The sequence below is a fragment of the Pipistrellus kuhlii genome, unplaced genomic scaffold (genome assembly GCF_014108245.1).
Source record: "Pipistrellus kuhlii isolate mPipKuh1 unplaced genomic scaffold, mPipKuh1.p scaffold_m20_p_9, whole genome shotgun sequence".
NCBI classification, from domain to species: Eukaryota; Metazoa; Chordata; class Mammalia; order Chiroptera; family Vespertilionidae; genus Pipistrellus; species Pipistrellus kuhlii.
The window spans coordinates 23,247-39,305 of NW_023425595.1; the positions used below are offsets into that span (position 1 = coordinate 23,247).

The 16,059-nt window shown below is 63.5% G+C and overlaps 1 protein-coding gene across 2 annotated transcripts; it reads left to right on the plus strand.

The window, feature by feature from the left end:
* Positions 1-991: 991 nt before the first annotated feature.
* VPS37C (VPS37C subunit of ESCRT-I) lies at positions 992-16,059 on the plus strand. Of its 2 annotated transcripts, XM_036427363.2 has the most exons (5): positions 992-1,195; positions 11,937-12,035; positions 12,705-12,876; positions 13,337-13,419; positions 14,051-16,059. In XM_036427363.2, exons 2-5 carry the CDS (start codon positions 11,943-11,945, stop codon positions 14,783-14,785), a joined length of 1,083 nt encoding a protein of 360 aa, XP_036283256.1. In that variant the 5' UTR covers positions 992-1,195; positions 11,937-11,942; the 3' UTR covers positions 14,786-16,059. The 2 variants fall into 2 exon arrangements, with proteins under 2 accessions (XP_036283256.1, XP_045433940.1); XM_045577984.1 differs by lacking the exon at positions 992-1,195 and having other exon boundaries at positions 11,917-12,035.

Consider the following 16,059-nt stretch of genomic DNA (forward strand, 5'->3'; position numbering starts at 1 on the left):
GATAGAGATTTGGATAAGATTGTATGAAAGGACATACACTAGGCTGTTACTAAGTGAAAAAAACAAGCAAAACAAAACAAAACACAAAAACTATACTTTAAGAACCAGAGTCCATTTGCCACCCGCTCCTGCATCAGCTCCTCCCTCAGTGGCAGGAGCAGGGCTCGCTGCCAGCCTGTGCCTGATGTGGATGGGAAAGGAGCCTTCGCTGTGGAAACACTGGCGTTTGGGGCCGTGCGTCTTCCTGATGTGCGCAGCTCGGCGTGTGTTCGCTGACACAGGAGGGCACACTCTGCCATGGTCTCCTTCTGCCCTTAGCGATCAAGCCGTCAGACCCACCCCGCTCCGCGGTGCGTGTCCCAGCCTCCCTTCCGTCTCCGTGCCCTGTGGCTTCCTTAAAGCCAATGGATACGGTGGAAGGACGACCGACGACTCTCGCTGCCTTCATGCTTCCCTTCCCCAGCTCCCGCCAGCGGGGAGCCAGTGATGGTAGGGGCGGAGCAGCCTCAGTGGCCCGAAATGAAGGCAGAGCAAGGACAAGCACTCGGCTCCCCATCCCTGCGGAGCCTCCCGGACTGACAGGCACTGATGTTCCTCCGGGGACACCGAGTGCTGCGGTCACCTAGTCTAGAGGCCAAACGGTGTCACGGAAGCGGGCATTCGGTTAGCGGGGGATGGCGGGGGAGCAGTCCGCAGTCTGAGCTCAGCCCACCTGGGGCGTCCTCTACATCCTGGGGGTGCATTCGCTCTCTCTCAGCCCTTCCAGGGCTGCTTTGGGGAGCCGCCCGCAGGCTGAGCTCAGTGAGACGCCAGCCCCCCGGCCGCCCGCTCTGCGCAGGCGCACCCTCCCCCAGCGGCCTAGTTCCCGCCTCCTGGGCGGTGTCCCTCCCGGGGGCGGGGCCAGGAGCCCGTGGGGGCGGGGCCAGCAGCCCGTGGGGGCGGGGCCAGGAGCCCGCGGGTGCATCCCCACGTGGCCGTGAGTGTGTCTGGTGCGGAGGGTGGGCCAGTGCCGTGACTCAGAGGCACGCAGGACACCCGATGTGGTAGCGGGATGAGCAGCGTGGATCCCGCGCCCAGACCCGGAAGTTGAGAGTTGTCACATCCGGCAGGAGGGGGCGGGCCTCCGGACCCGGAAGTGTGGGCGTAGGCTGTGGTTTCACCCGCAGCTGTGGCGGCGCGGCTGCGGCCCCGGCAGGTGAGCGGGGGCCCGGGGAGGGGCGAGGACGGGGTGGTGCTGCGGCGGCCGCCAGCGCGCCCCCTCCTTCCCGCCTCACTCGGGCGGAGGCCGGTGATTGGGCGCGAGGGGCGCGTGACCGCCGCCGAGGTCGGCTCCCCGGCCCCTCGCCGCGGGCGGGAGGGAGGGCGCGGGCGCCGGCGGCTTCCTCCGCAGGTCCGGCCTCCAGCCCCGCCTCCCACCGCCCTCCACCCTCCACCCTCCACCCTCCACCCTCCACCCTCCACCCTCCACCCTCCACCCCACGTTTGAGCGTCTTTGCTGGTCTCAGTTTGGAGACATTCGAGGCATCTCGCCCATTGCACCGGCGGGGAAACGGGCCCAGGCGGAGTCTGACTGCGGAGGGCAGCGGGAGGAGTGGCAGAGTGGGGTCGAGGGTCCCTGATCTTTGCCTCCCTGACACCTGCCCTTTCTCCAGGGCAGTGACTGGGTGTGCTTTATGTCTTGACTCTTGTTTTTTCCTGGACCCAGACTAGGACCAACCGAAGCACTAACCAGTCCTTATTCCTGGACCTGCCGGGCAATAGGGCGTTGGTTGTGTGTGTGTGTGTGTGTGTGTGTGTGAGTGTGTGTGTATGGGTAGGTATCTACAAATAGAGTTACACGATAGCGATAGATAGATGCTCCCTGACCCACAACAAGCTTGCATCCTGACAAATCCATCGTAAACTGAAAATAATACAAAATCCATTTACTACCCTACCCCCAACCTACAGCTTAACCTCCCACCCTCAGTGAGCTCAGAGCACTGACATCGCCTGTGGTTTGGCACAGTCATCTAACACGAAGCCTATTCTGTAATGAACTATAGAGCAGCCCCTGTAATTGATCATGCCTGTCACTTTCGCACCATCATAAAGTGGAACGCGGTAGGTTGGCTGCAGCGGGCGCCTGGTCCTCCTGGCCGACCCCTGCCAGTGTGGCCTCATGCCCCATGCCCCAGGGCTCTGCTGTGAGTTCTTGGCAGAGCTCGCTCTGCACTCCAGGGCCTCGGCCCCTACGACAAGCCAGTGCCCTCTCAGCCTCACAGAGTCCTGGCTCCCTCACCTGGGTGATGCCCACTTTTGCTCTGGGGACTGGAGAGTCACTCCCCTTTGTCTCGGCAGCATCTCAGCAGTCCCGGTGCTGCCTCGGGCCTTTTCCACTCCCTACACTGCCCTTAAACCCGGGAGAAGCAGGCACACAGACAGACACACCCCGCCTCCATGCCCTTTTCACCCAGCAGGTCCAGGGACTCCCAGCCTCCTATCCCAGAGTCCTATGCCCCACTGGTTCACCCACAAGGCTGCCGCCCGACTCCCAGGTCCGTGACTGTCAGCCCTAGCGCTGGAGGAGACGGTGATAGAGGGATTGGGGAAGGAACGCCTTTGGTGTGTGTGTGGCTGTTTCCCAGAGCTGCAGCCACGTACGGGCCTGCCCTCTGCTTCTGGATGGGAGCGAGGAACTTGGGGCGGAATACCGGACACTGAACTGAGCGGCTGTTCTCGGCGGTCACGGGGCCCAGAGAAGCTTCCCCACATTATCTTGGGGATCTGGTTGGGTGCCTCAGTGACTGCCATCCGGCGGGACATTTCCATTGTAGGGTTCTTCACCAGGGCAACTGCTGGGGGGTCTTCAGGTGGCTGCACGTGCCCTTGGCAGTGCTTGAGGGGCTGCATGATCCTGATGAACTCTGAGAACACTCCAGGGTACGTGCTGTCCCAGCTGGGGTTTGTGACCTGCTGGTCTCATTTCACAGCGAAGGTGGCCTGCTGGGCCTTAGGAGTCCCTGTGCCGCTCATTAAGAACCCAGCCACGCTCTGGAGAGCCTCGCTTAGGCTGTCCGTCAGCCTCGGGAACCTGTGTCGCTGACATGTGGACGGAATGAGTGGTTCTTACAAGGCAGGTGTGGGAAGCACTACCTCCAGGACTTCGTAGGCTTGCTGAGCTTGGACGAGCGATTTTTTTCCCTGGGGTACCGTTTTTCATTTTCTTATTGCTGTGAAATTGGCTAATCAGACCTAAGTCTGCCTTTAAAAAGGCATTGGGGCCCCAGCTGGTTTGGCTCAGTGGATAGAGTAGGGGTGTCGAACTCAATCAGAGAAGGGGCCAAAATCTAAAATCCAGCCTAAATCGCGGGCCGAATGGTTTACTGAACAGTCATAAACTGTCATTGTGATGGAAACGCAGCGGAGTGCAGTGATGACAGCGCGGTGCGGGCCACATTGCAAGGCCTGGCGGGACAGATTTGGCCCGAGGGCCTTGTGTTTGACACATGTGGGATAGAGCATCGGCTTGCGGACTGAAGGGTCAATCCAGATTTGATTCCTCTCAAGGGCACACACCTGGGTCGCGGGCTTGATCCCCAGTAAGGGGCATAGGGCAGGCTGCCAATCAATGATTCTCTTTCATCATTGATATTTCTGTCGCTCTCTCCCTTTCTCTCTGAAATCAATAAAAATATATTTTTTTAAAAAGGCGGGGGGGTGCTTTGGGGTAACTAGCCGTATGAGTCGTCTTTGGACTGTGTTGGCCAGGACCAGTAGGGTTTTTCCAGAATCACATAATCAGGTCATTGAAGACTTTGTTGTTTGGGAATTCTCTTAGCTTCTAAGGGTCTGGAGTTTCCCGAGGTCCCGCTTTGTTCCTGGAGTGTTGCCTCATCAGAGACCTCTAGCAGCTGTACGGTGAAGGCATGCTTGCTTAGCAGGCACTCCTCCACGGCATTTCTCGCCCCACTCACACCTTCCCCTCCCACGCGTTTCTGTGAGAACCTGAGCAAGTACCAAACAGGTTTGCTGGGCTGATGGCGTGGCCCCGGGGCTCAGGATGGCAGGAGAGGAGAGACGCACCCCTGAATGACTAAGGCGGCAGGTGCAGTGTGCAGCCGCCGAAGCCGGAGCGCCCTGGGGAACGAACGCCCCAGGTGAAGTCCGGGCTCCGCAGCCTCCCTCTGATGCTGCTCTCGTCTGTCAAAGGAGGAAAACCAGGGACCCAGGGCGAAGGCCCGTTGTGAGGGTCACGTGAGCTGAGGGAGCTCGCGGTGCTTGGCGCACAGTGGCTCCGCGCACTGCCACCTTTCCGTTTTAGAGGTGGGACCCCGAGGCTGGGAGAGGGGAGCAGCGGGAGGTGGTAAAGCGAGGCCCACCGCTGCCCTCACAGCACCCTGCTCTGCCCTCCTCTGCTCCGCCTTCCCTTCCCGCAGCCTGAACCCTCTTTCCTGCGCCGCCTCCATCCTCAGAGCGCCGGCTCCCTGGCTGTCAGCTCCTCTGTGACGTTTTCCTTGCTCCTTCTCCAAAGACTTCATCCTGTGCCACCACCACCACCCCCCCCCCCCCACACACACACACACCACACACACACACTCACACTCACACACCACACACACTCACACACACACACACACACACTCACACACACACACACACACACACACACACACACACACACACACACACCACACACACACCACACACACCACACACACTCACACACACACACACTCACACACACACACACACACACACCACACACACACACACCACACACACACACCACACACACCACACACACACACTCATACACACACACACTCACACACACACACACACACAGCCACACACACCACACACACACACCACACACCATACTCACACACACCACACACACACACACTCACACACACACACAGCCACACACACACACACACACACACTCACACACACACAGACACACACACACTCACACACACACACACTCACACACACACACACACACACACACACACACACGTGCTCTGCAGGTGCCGGGGGTGCCGGGTAGCGTTTCCTATGTGGAGCCCTCCTTCCGCCTCGGCCTTCCGGTGAGACACGGCCTCTGAAAGGGCGCAGAGGAGGGCTTGGGTGGGGGTCAGGCAGGGCGGGTTGGGATGAGCAGAGGGGAGGGTTAGGATAGTGCTTTTCAAACCGCTTTCCGGGGAAGTGCCTGGGGGGCCCCCCTGAGACTTCGGGGCAGAGGGCTCTCTCGACCTCTTTGCCCAGAGTGGCCTCTGGTTTGTGTTCTGCACGGAGCCTTTGGGGATAATGTTTGAAAAAAACAAAAGTATTCTCCTTTGGGAAAACGGTTGCAAAGGTTTGGGGGAACAACAGGAGGGGTTTGCAGTGTGGGAAAGGGAGGAGGAGGCAGCCTGCAGCCTGTCCTGATGCTCCGCCGGAGGGGTGCTGGGGGCGGAGGGGCACCGGGGTGACTAGCTGTCGGGAAGGGGGCGGGGGGCTGTTAGAAAGAACTGACCCCGATGGTTGGAAGGGAGAGACCCTGGCGGTGGGAGCACGCGTGTGGAGTTTGCAGAAGGGCAGGGATGGAGGCCCTCGGAGACTAGATAAAACCGGGCGATTGGACGTCAGAGGTTCGGGAGGACTGGAGGGCTGGGAGTGGTGCTGGTGGAGCAGAGGTGGAGGGGTGTCTAGTTTGGGGAGAACAGGTAGATGATGAGAGTGCGCCTCCCCCATGGGCAGGGTAGCTGGGCTCATCAGTCCTGGGTCCTCTCCCTTGCGGGCCTGCCTCTGGGAAGAGGGGGGTCGAACAGAGTTCTGTCGGCCCCGTCTCCTCTGGAAGTCTGTCCCAGGGCCTGGGCTCCGCTTCGGGGAGCCTGCTTCAGAAAGTCGCACCCTTTGCCGGCCGTGGGGCCTGGCAGGGTTGTCAGGCGACGTTCACACAACGCGGCGTGAGTGTGGATCCGTGCTCCCAGCGCCCGGCCCGCTCGGTGGTTCTGTTTAATTCCCAGGGAACCCTTACAGCACCCCATGGCCATGATGGGTCAGCCCCCTTTCCCAGTGAGAAACAGATGTCAAATAGCTAGTAAAGGGCGCCCTGGGGCTTAAACGCAGGACCATCCGGAGCCCTGACCTCTTTCCACCGCCTCCCACGCTGTCTTCACCCTTCAGTGTGGACGTCGGAGGGGCCTCCCCAGGACTACTGAGCGCTGGAAGGCTCCCGTCCGCCAGCTGTCAGCACCGCGGGCCAGTGAGGGTGGTGGTGTTGGGCCCGGGGAGGCTGGCACTGTGGTTGGATGTGTTGTTGCCTCCTGAGTGCAGCCAGGGACTCGGCAGCCTGAATGCTGGCTGCCGGGCCGGAGTCCTGGAAAAGGAAAAGCAGATAAGGTCGACCCGCATTTCCTCCTGAGAAGCAGGGCTGGGAGGTGTCTCCAGGGACCACAGGTGTTCTTGGCCTGAGGGGCCAGACTTTATAACACCCTTGGATTGAACCGGGCAGGTGCAGGTGGGATGTTTACAAGTGGCCCAGGGCCTTTACAGCCCTCCGGGCCCTGTGAGTTCAGGTTGGAAGTAGCGGGCAAAGAAGTGTTGACTATAATGCCGAGGAGGGGACCAGGGGACCGGCGGGGACAGCAGTCACAGGGAGAGCTGTCCTTTTGCTTGACTCACTATTGAGCTCAGGGGTGTCAGGAGCCGCCCCTAAGGATCAGCTGACCCCCAAGAGGCAGAAAGATGAGTATCTGCTCAGTGCTCAGGAGCCTGCAGAGCCCCAGCCGAGCGCTCAGCAGCGTGCCGTTGTCCCGAGGAGGAGGAGGAAGCTGCGGCACGGGGCTGGGCCCAGGTCACCCTGCTGAGCAGCTGGGGGCCAGAGTGCGAAGCCAGGGCATCTGCTCCCAAGTCCTGTGCTTCCCTCGCTTTCTGGGGGAGAGCGGACCTGACTGCTCTGGGCGAGGGGTGCCCCCACCAACTCTAGGGCTGCAAGCCTAACTCTGACCCAAGCAGCTCGAGCTTAGCAGGTGCCGAGTTTTGCTTTCTGTCCCACCACCCCCCAACCCCCACCCCGAGTTTATTCTTTAAAGGATCTGACATGAGTTGAAACTGTTTTTTGACCTGAGCAGTCCTGGCAACGACCCTCATTGCGTAACATCCGGCAAAGGTTGCTTTTCCTCTTTTCCCTGTAAGGACAGCGTGGCAGGCTGCCCTGAGTTCGGCTCTTCCCAGCATCACCTCTGCACCTGGACGTTCTGCAGCCCCGCCCCGCCCCTGGCGAGAAAGATACTGCCTCTGGCCCCAAGGCACAGATTCAGTGCAGTCTCCTCGGGCCCAGATTCTGCTGCCCAGTCATGTTCCCCGTGGGCCAGGCATGTGAGGTTGAGTCAGGCAAGACACAGAGACAGATAGAAGCTGTGACCCAAGGAGGCAAGCGGCCAGACCCTTGTCCTCCCTCGTCCCAGCATGCATTGCCAAGGCCAGGCAGCCGCTGTGCAGGGCAGGCCCCCGCAGCGTGCCTGGCCCTCTGCCTCCCCCTGGCCTGTGGGATCTGCCCCCCTGGCCCTGTCTCTGGGAGGGCATGTGGGTTTCAGTTAACACCTCACCCTCCAGTGTCTTTGACAACTGAATGGTCTGCTGACCTTTACAGAGGGGGTAGCATGTGGGTTCAGATTCCTAGCTTCCTGGGGAACCTGGCAGGTCAGGCAGAGCGGCCGCCCTCTGCCTGCAGGCGGTGCCCGGCTGGGCTGGAGGCCGAGCCCTCCAGGGGGACGCACTCCCGCATCAGGCTCGGCCGGTGCGCCTGCCTCGCCCTAGTGGCTCAAGCTTATGGCTAAGGGGATCCGGTGGAGGTGGGCTCCGGAGGAGGCACAACAAACAACTAAAGGAAAAGGCCCGGCCCGCGTGGCTCAAGGCCGGTGTGGCTCAGTGGTTGAGCATCGACCCAGGAGGCCACAGTTCAGTTCCCCATCAAGGCACGTGCTCTGGTTTGGGGTCAGTCCCCAGTGTGGGGTGTGCAGGAGGCAGCTGATCAATGATTCTCTCTTCTTACTGATGTTCCTCTCTCTCTCCCTTTCCCTTCCTCTCTGAAATCTATAAGAATACATTTTTAAAAAGGGGAAAAGGGAGAGACAGAGAAGAAAGCTTTTTCCCTCCTGGGATCCTGTCTCAGGATCAGTGACGTTTTCTGGCCGCGGCGGAGGGAATGCAGCTCAGCGCCTTCCTTGCCTTTCCGCCTTGTTCTCGTCGGACCTCCTTTGAGTTGGTGGTGTCGCACCCCTCCCCCAAGAGGTGTCCTCTCGCTTGCCTGCCCCCCCCTTCCCCACCAGCCTTCTCCCTCTCCCGCCCTGCAGCCCACATGGCCCCACAGCCTCTGCCCTGGGCCTCCTCCCAGCACAAGCAGCCCCTTCAGGGGACCTGGGGGTCCTCGGCGCTGTCCACGCCCCCTCCTCACGCCGCTGGCACGGCCCCTCTCCCCAGGTCGTTGTGAACTGTTTTGCTTTTAAAACCAAACTGAGTTCAGAGAATTGCATCTGTTTTGATATTTAAGGCCGAGTCTAGTGCAGAGTAAACCTTATTTTCGGCCCTCTGCCCCATTTATCCTCCTCCTCTCTCTGGGTTCTGGTGCAGAATGGCTGGACGTGATGTCTGTTTGGTCAGAGCCTGAGGAGGGAGTGAGGACGGGAAAGCGGGAGAAGCCCGGCTCACATCCCCTTGTCTCTGTGAGTCCCCACCGGAGGTGCTGGTCGTCCCCCCCCCCCCACCCCAGTCCCGTCCCGTCCCGTCCCCCCACCCCCGCCCGCCCGTCTGTCTCCTGCAGGTGCTGTTAGGGCCCTCTGGGCGCTGCCAGGAATAGCGGGGTGAACAGGCCACCTTCCTGCCTGTGGTCTCTTCTCGCCTCCCTCTCCCTTCCTGTTCCCTCCTTCCAGGCAGCAGTCAGACACCGCACTCCCCCAGACCCAGCGCCCGCCTGGGCACCTTGGTAGGTGGAGGGGGTCCTGCTGGTCCTGGGTGCCAAGGGGCGAGGCCATTGGGCTTGTTGGGCCTCCAGCCACAAACGCCCTGCACCCCGCCCTCTGCACTGGGATGTCCCTGGAGGCTGCTGGTTGGGATTTTGCTGCCAGGCCTCAGGGAAGAGTATGGCCGTGCCCCTGGCTCCTTTTCCCAGTTAAGGACCAGAGAAATGCTCGCTGCCCTGGGCTCACTGGCACTCTGGCTCGGAAAGGAAGGCCCCGCAGCTTCCAGGGACCACGTTGCTCACCAGACAGGCTTGTGCCTATGGGTTTGAGATGTCAGAGGGCGAGGCGGGCGGGCCGTCAGACCTGCCAGCTCAGCATCTCCGGCTCCTCTCCTGACTGCTCAGCGGCCACAGATGGAGGCAGAGGGCTTGTGGGCCCTTTGGCAGTACTTGCCCTTGTTCTTCCTGGTCTCGCTTTCACCCCTGCGTGAGGGTCATTGAGCCTCGTGCTCCCCTTACTCCCCTTACTCACTGGCGGATTGGGTAAGCCGGTGGCTTTCCAGCCGGTGTGCCGCAACAGCTTCTCAAACACGCACCACCTCACTCTTGCGTCAGGGCCTGCCTCTCCTCCCTGCGATTGGGAAATGAAGGCAGCAGCCGGCACAGCGGCCAGCAGAGTGAATGAATCAGAATTACACCTATTTCTGTCACGTCAGCAAAGTGTACGGAGTGCTGGTGTGCCCCGCAGAAGGCCAGTGGATAGTGTGCGCCGTGAGGTGAGGAGGGCGGACATAGCTGATTTAAGTTGGGCGAGTTTGCCAAGGGCTTTGACCTCAGAGGACAGTGAGCTTCGGGCTGCTTACCCATTTGACAGGGGAGCCCCTAAGAAAGAGTGTGGACGTCTGGGTGAGGGGTCCTGGGCACCCCCATGCCAGGAGGGCCTTGTGAGGCCGGGAGAGGAGGCGATGGGGTGGCGCCTGGCGGCAGGAGCAGCAGGCCACGGGCAGGGTGCCAGGCCAGGGTCCCCTCCGAGGTCACACAGGCAGGTGACATGGCAGGCTTGAGAGGGAAGTCGATGGAGAAGCAGAGGAGGTGGGATCAGAGGAAGTGCCACTGTGGCCAGTGACATCGCAATTGAGAACGCGCTGTCCGGACAGAGGTGCATTGACAGCGAAAACCCAGATCATGCCCCCCCCCCCCCGGGGGAGTACAGGGGGGGGGGGGTATCCCTAGGGAATTGCGGCTCTGCCAGGGTGGGTGCATGGAGACCTCCCCAATGTGAGGGTGCGCCTGGACCCCGGGCCTGAGCTGGTAACACCGCCCACCGTGCTGCTCCCGTGCGGTCGGCCAGCTGCCCACTGCCCCTGCCGAGCTTCCTCTCAGCCGCGTGCCCCGTGCTCAGCCTGACGGAGCGAGCGGGCTCCTGTCCCGGCAGGTCCCCGGGTGGAGCAGGGCTGGCGCTGGGCCGCGGGGACCCAGGGCCATCCTGGAGCCTGAGGAACGCCAAGGTCTGTGGCGGTGGAGTCTTCCGCTGGCATTTGTTCCAGGGCGGGCCTCATGCTAAGCCGGCACTGAACCTGCACCAGCCCGTCTCACAGATGAAGAACCCGAGGCTCAGGGCACCCGCACTTGGGCGAGGCCCTGCAGCTGGTGAGGGGCAGGGCCCGGGACCCGGCCTGCGTCTGTCTCCCCGAGCCCTTCCCGGCCTGTTTCCGAAGTGCTTGTCCCCTCCTGCGGGTCACTCGTGCAGCGTCACCTCGCGCCCTCCGAGCCCAGCTCCTCCGGGGCCTTGCAGCCGCTGTGCCTGCCAGCGGTTAGCCCGGGTTGGGAGCAGCAGGGGAGTGTGGGCAGGGTGCGGTGTGAATTTACTCTGGCAGATGGGAGGGACGGCGCATGTCAGACTCGGGCTACGGCAGCACCTCTTGGAGAGACCGTCGGGTCCACCTGCCGCCCTGACAGGCACCTGCATGTTTGGCAAGTGTCTCCGGGGCTCGGGTGCACCCCAGAGACGCACACCCTTCCCGCAGACCTGGGGATCCGCCGGCCTCCGTAGATAGCGGCCGCCATGTGACCCTGCCTGGGTGGCTCTATAAACGGGGGGGCTGTGCTCAGGCACCCTGCTCCGTCGAGTTTCAGGGGTGTGTGTCTTACAGACAAAGGCAAGGCCCTCCAGCAGCGGGGGGAGGAGTCCCACTCTTGCAACACTTGCTCTGTGCTGGGACCTGGGACCAGACTGCGTATCACCAAGGTCTGCCTGGGACGTGTCGAAACGGGGCTGTTTGTGCGCCTGGACAGGGCCCTCGCTCACGGCTACGCGGGGACACGGCGGGAAAGCGGGCCTCTCCTGGCCAGTGGGGGTGCGGTCAGGCCTCTCTGCTTCTCTCTTCACCTGCTGTGGCCCCCGGAGGTGCCCCTCCCTTTCTCTGAGGGGAAACGGAGGCGGCCCCTGTCCCGGCGGCGCGTTCTCAGGTGCGATGTCACCGGCCACAGTGGGACTGGAAGTAGCACTTCCTCTGTCCCGCCGCCTCTGCTTTCTCGTCGGCTTCCCTCCTAAGCCTGCCATGTCCACGACAGTTTTAGAGACCCCCGAGGGGGCCCGAGGCTGCGGTGCCCTAAACACAACCAGCAGCAGCACTGGAGGCGGCGGTGGTGCAGCCCACCAGGTCCGGTGAGGGGGTCGCATTCCTGGTTCCGATGGAGACAGGCGCCTGCCAGAGTGGGTGCTGGTGTCGCCCGGGGCCGGCTTCTCCTCCGTCCCTGGCCGCGGGGCGCTCCCCGCCTGCCTCTCCCACCGGCTCCTCGGGGAGCACCATCTGTGCTTCCTCTGGCTGCCGAGGGCGTTGGTCTCCTTGGGGAGAGGGCTGGGCAGGGCGGCAGGAAAGGGGGACCCCTCCTGCCTGGAGCCGCCCTAGCGGGAGCATCCTCAGGAAGCTCCTTAGTCTGCACGGATAACACGGCTCTTCCCCCGGCTTCTGCCCTCAGTCACACGGCGCTGTGTCCACAGGGAGCGATGGAGACGCTGAAAGACAAGACCCTGCAGGAGCTGGAGGAGATGCAGAACGACCCAGAGGCCATCGACCGGCTGGCCCAGGAGGCCCCGGAGGTAACGCAGGCTGGCGTGGCCCGGTGAAGGCCGACAGAGGGTCCCGGCGCTCCAGAGCCCTGCTGGCTGGGAGTTGGGGTCAAGTTCATCTCCCTCTCTGTGGTCTTCCCCTGGTTGGGACCCAACCAGAGCCTCCCCTGAAATGTCAGCCCAGTTCCGGGGGGCCCCTCTGTCAGCTCATGCACAGTTCTCTGCAGGACACGCGGCCCAGGAGGCAGGAGCGTCTCCTGAGTCAGTGCCCTCTCTGTCCCTGGCTCGCTCACCCTTTGGGGACGGGGGTCTGGCCTGGGCCACCGTGGTCCACCTCAGAGTGGGTTTCTTTACTCTGAATCCTGTGGAAAGTGGTTGGGGCTCTTGGTCCCTTCCCTCCTGCAAAGCCTGCGGCTTTTCCTATAAATTGGTCCTCCCCTCTCCCCCCCCCCTCCCCCCCGCTCCCTTGCTCTGCTCAGTCCATGGTGCCCCATCCCGGCCTGGGGCCAGCTGTGGCCTGCGCCAGTGTCCCCGTGTCCCCACCACCGCCGATGGCCTAGGATTCGGGAGGTGCCGGTCGGGGGCTGGCTGCGGTCCTTCGGCTCTCGCCGTGGGCTGAGGCCTGCGGGTCCCCCGAGGCCTGGGCCAGCCTGCCGCCTGCTGAGTGGGGTGGTCCTCAGCCAGGTGTCCCTCCCTCAGGTCCAGGACCTGCAGCTGGAGCGGGAGATGGCGCTGGCCACCAACCGCAGCCTGGCCGAGCGGAACCTGGAGTTCCAAGGGCCCCTGGAGATCAGCCGCTCCAACCTCTCGGACAAGTACCAGGAGCTGCGGAAGCTCGTGGAGCGGTGCCAGGAGCAGAAGGCCAAGCTGGGTAGGCTGGCTGACCGAGGGGTCCCGGTCAGGGGGGGCCTGGCGAGCTGCTGGGAGAGGGGAGCCTGCTCGCCCCCAGGGCGGGGGCCCCAGTGACTGCAGCCCAGTCCCAGCCCTGCATTCCTCACCGTGCCCTGAGGGTGGTCCCGCTGTGACTCACTTCATAGGGGGGACCAGGAGGCTGCTGGGCCAGCTCTGCTTCTGCGCTCCCCAGAGCCCGTGAGGCTCTCTTGTCCGGGGACCCCGTCGGGGAGGCTGGGAGGCGTGTCCTGGCCTTGAAGGTGAGGCTCCGTCCTCTGGACGGTGCAGTGACTCCCCTGAGAGGCAGGGCAGGGCAGGGCTGGGCCCGCTGAGCTCCTCAGCCGCCAGGGGCCTGGCCGGGCGCACACAGGGCCGAAACCTACTCCAGGGCTGCCGTGGAGGCACTGCCGAGATGCTGACCCCTGCGCCCTCTGTTGCAGAGAAATTCTCGGGGGCGCTGCAGCCGGGGGCCTTGTTAGACCTGCTGCAGATCGAAGGCATGAAGATAGAAGAGGAGTCTGAGGTGAGGTGGTCTTACCCCCCCTCCCCTTGAGCCTTTGACATGAGCGCCGGTGTCTGCAGGGGTGAGGGCGCACGAGCAGGTGGCACAGATGAGTCCCACCCTTTGTCCCAGGGAGGGCCTTTGGGACACACAGAGCAGGAACCCAGGCTCCCAGGCTGAAGCAGAAATGAGTGAGCGACTGCAAGGTCATGGGCAGCTGGCTGACTAGGACGGACCGAGGACAGAGCAGCAGGAGCCCCCGAGGACTGGGGCACCCCACCACCACCACCACCTGGGCCTGGCCAGCCTCTCTCCGCTCCCTCCGAGCGTTCTCAGTCTCTGTGCGCTGGGAGGAAGCTGCCAGGCCCTGCCAGCCCCGGGCCGGCTGCACTAGACCCAGTAGCCAGTGCCCACCACTCCCTCAGCACGTCCCTGCAGCAGCCGCTGGGCCCCTGCCCCGAGCTGACACTCAGCGGGAGACAGAAGGAGCACGTGGGGCCGTGTCAGCAGAGATGCGCCCGGGGAGGTGGGGAACGTGGAGGAGGGGGGGTGAGGGGGGAAGGCCACAGCTCATCTTTGGCGGGGCATGGGGGATGGGGGAAGGGGCGGCTTCGGTCCCAGCAGCCCCGGTTGTCGCCCACCTTGTGCCCAGGCCATGGCTGAGAAGTTCCTGGAGGGCGAGGTGCCCTTGGAGACGTTCCTGGAGGACTTCGCGGCCATGCGGAGGCTGTCGCACCTGCGCCGGGTCCGCGTGGAGAAGCTCCAGGACGTGGTGAGGAAGCCCAGAGCTTCCCAGGAGCCCGCGGGCGCCGGCACCCCTCCTCTCCGCCCGCCTCCCCCATCTCGCCCGGCCCCCCAGGCAACCCCCCCTGCGGCCGAGGAGCAGCCACCCCCGGCCCCGCAGGCGGCAGGGCTGCCCCCCTACCCGCTGCCCTACAGCCCGTCTCCCGGCTTGCCCATGGGCCCCACCGCCCAGGGCGCGCTGCCGCCGGCGCCCTTCCCCGTCATGTCCCAGCCCTCCTTCTCCTACAGCGGGCCCCTGGGCCCCCCTTTCCCGTCAGCCCAGCCGGGGCCCCGGGCTGCGGGGGGCTACTCTTGGTCCCCGCAGCGGAGCACACCGCCCCGGCCTGGCTATCCCGCGCCCGCCCCTGGTGCCTCTGGGCCCGGGTACCCCTTGGCGGGCGGCCGGGCTCGCAGTCCTGGCTATCCTCAACAGCCCTCCTACCCCTCGGCGGGAGGGAAACCCCCTTACCCCACGCAGCCCCAGTTCCCCGCCTTCCCAGGCCAGCCCCAGCCCACAGGCCCCCCTCAGCCTCCCTACCCCCAAGGGCCGGCCCCTCCCTACGGGTTCCCGCCACCTCAGGGTCCTGCCTGGCCTAGGTATTAGGACCCTGGCCTCAGCCCTCCCCTCTCCGCCTGAGCCACACTTTGGCCCCCCCATGCTGAGATTTGAGGTTAGACTGGAAGTGGGGTTGGCTCCCCCCTGGACTTGGGGCCTGGCTGGGGGCCTGCAGACCCTGGAAGGACACCGAGCGGTCAGAGCGCTGCCTGGCTTCGCCTGTCCGGTGCTGCCAGCTTGGGGTCCAGCGCCCCCCCGTGGCGTCTGCAGGAGCCGCTGTGCAGCGCGACTGTGTCCTGTGCCTGCCTCCACTCTCCAAACGGTGCGGACGGCTCTGGGGCAGCTGGTCTGGGCCCCTGCTCACCCCGCCTCTGGTTTGGCGTCTTCCATGTGGTGCCCACCCCCCGGGGTGTAGCTCTTTGTGTCTCTCGTCCATTCGAGAATGGCCCGCCCCACACACCATCGTCAGAGTTGGGTTCCAGGGAGAACAGTTAGGAAAAACCCTTTTGATTTTTAAGTCAAAAAGCCATAATTGGTGGGCTAGTGTCGGAGAAAACGCGTGCTGTGTGCTGAGTGACAGCAGCCGAGCCAGCGCAGCGGGAAGACGGACGGTGAAGGGGGCCCAGACCTCGCCTGCGCTGGCCGGGAAGTCCTGGGGGTGCCGTGGGCCCTCTGGCTGGACGGGAGGGAGCAGCTCTGGCCCAGGAGCTCATGGCCTCCCTGCCACCCGCTCTCCCGGTTGACCTTTCCCAAGGCCCACCCAGCTGTCCACTCGTCAGTGCCTTGAATCTCGTTGGAAGCAGCCCCGTCCTCACCCCTCCCTCTGGCTCCCTGGATGGAATGCCCCCCCCACACACACTCCCCTCCCTGACAGTGCCCCCAGGGGTGCGAGGACACCGGTGCCATGTGGGAGTCTGCATGTCTCGTCCTCAGAATGTAGAGCCACACGCAGCCCCCGGCTGGCCCAGCACATGGGGCAGCGCGCTCAGTCATGACCACAGACCGCGGGGGTGCGCACAGCGCGGGCGTGGTGGGCCTGAGGCAGACCCGGAGCTGCTGTGTGGGGGTCCTATGTGCCTTGAAATGTCCACTGCCCGCACCGGTGGCCGGGGCCTCGGGGAAACGCGCCCTCCTGGTGCCTGCGCTCCAGCCCGCGGGCAGCAGGGGGCGTGGCAGAGCCCGCTCTCCCCGTGGCCTCCCAGGCTCTTGCTGCTGTTATTTATGAAGAGGAATCACTAATGGACTCCGCGGGTCTCGCGTGGACCTGGACAACGGCGACGTGTGTGTTGTCTGAACAATTGCCAATAAACTGAGCTCTGTGT

Excerpts from the sequence above, each read along its gene's own strand:
- VPS37C (XM_036427363.2), top strand. The coding sequence starts at position 11,943 with ATGGAGACGCTGAAAGACAAGACCCTGCAGGAGCTGGAGGAGATGCAG. Across the intron at positions 12,877-13,336 it reads GGAGCAGAAGGCCAAGCTGG|AGAAATTCTCGGGGGCGCTG; the intron begins GTAGGCTGGCTG and ends CCTCTGTTGCAG. Across the intron at positions 13,420-14,050 it reads AGATAGAAGAGGAGTCTGAG|GCCATGGCTGAGAAGTTCCT; the intron begins GTGAGGTGGTCT and ends CCTTGTGCCCAG.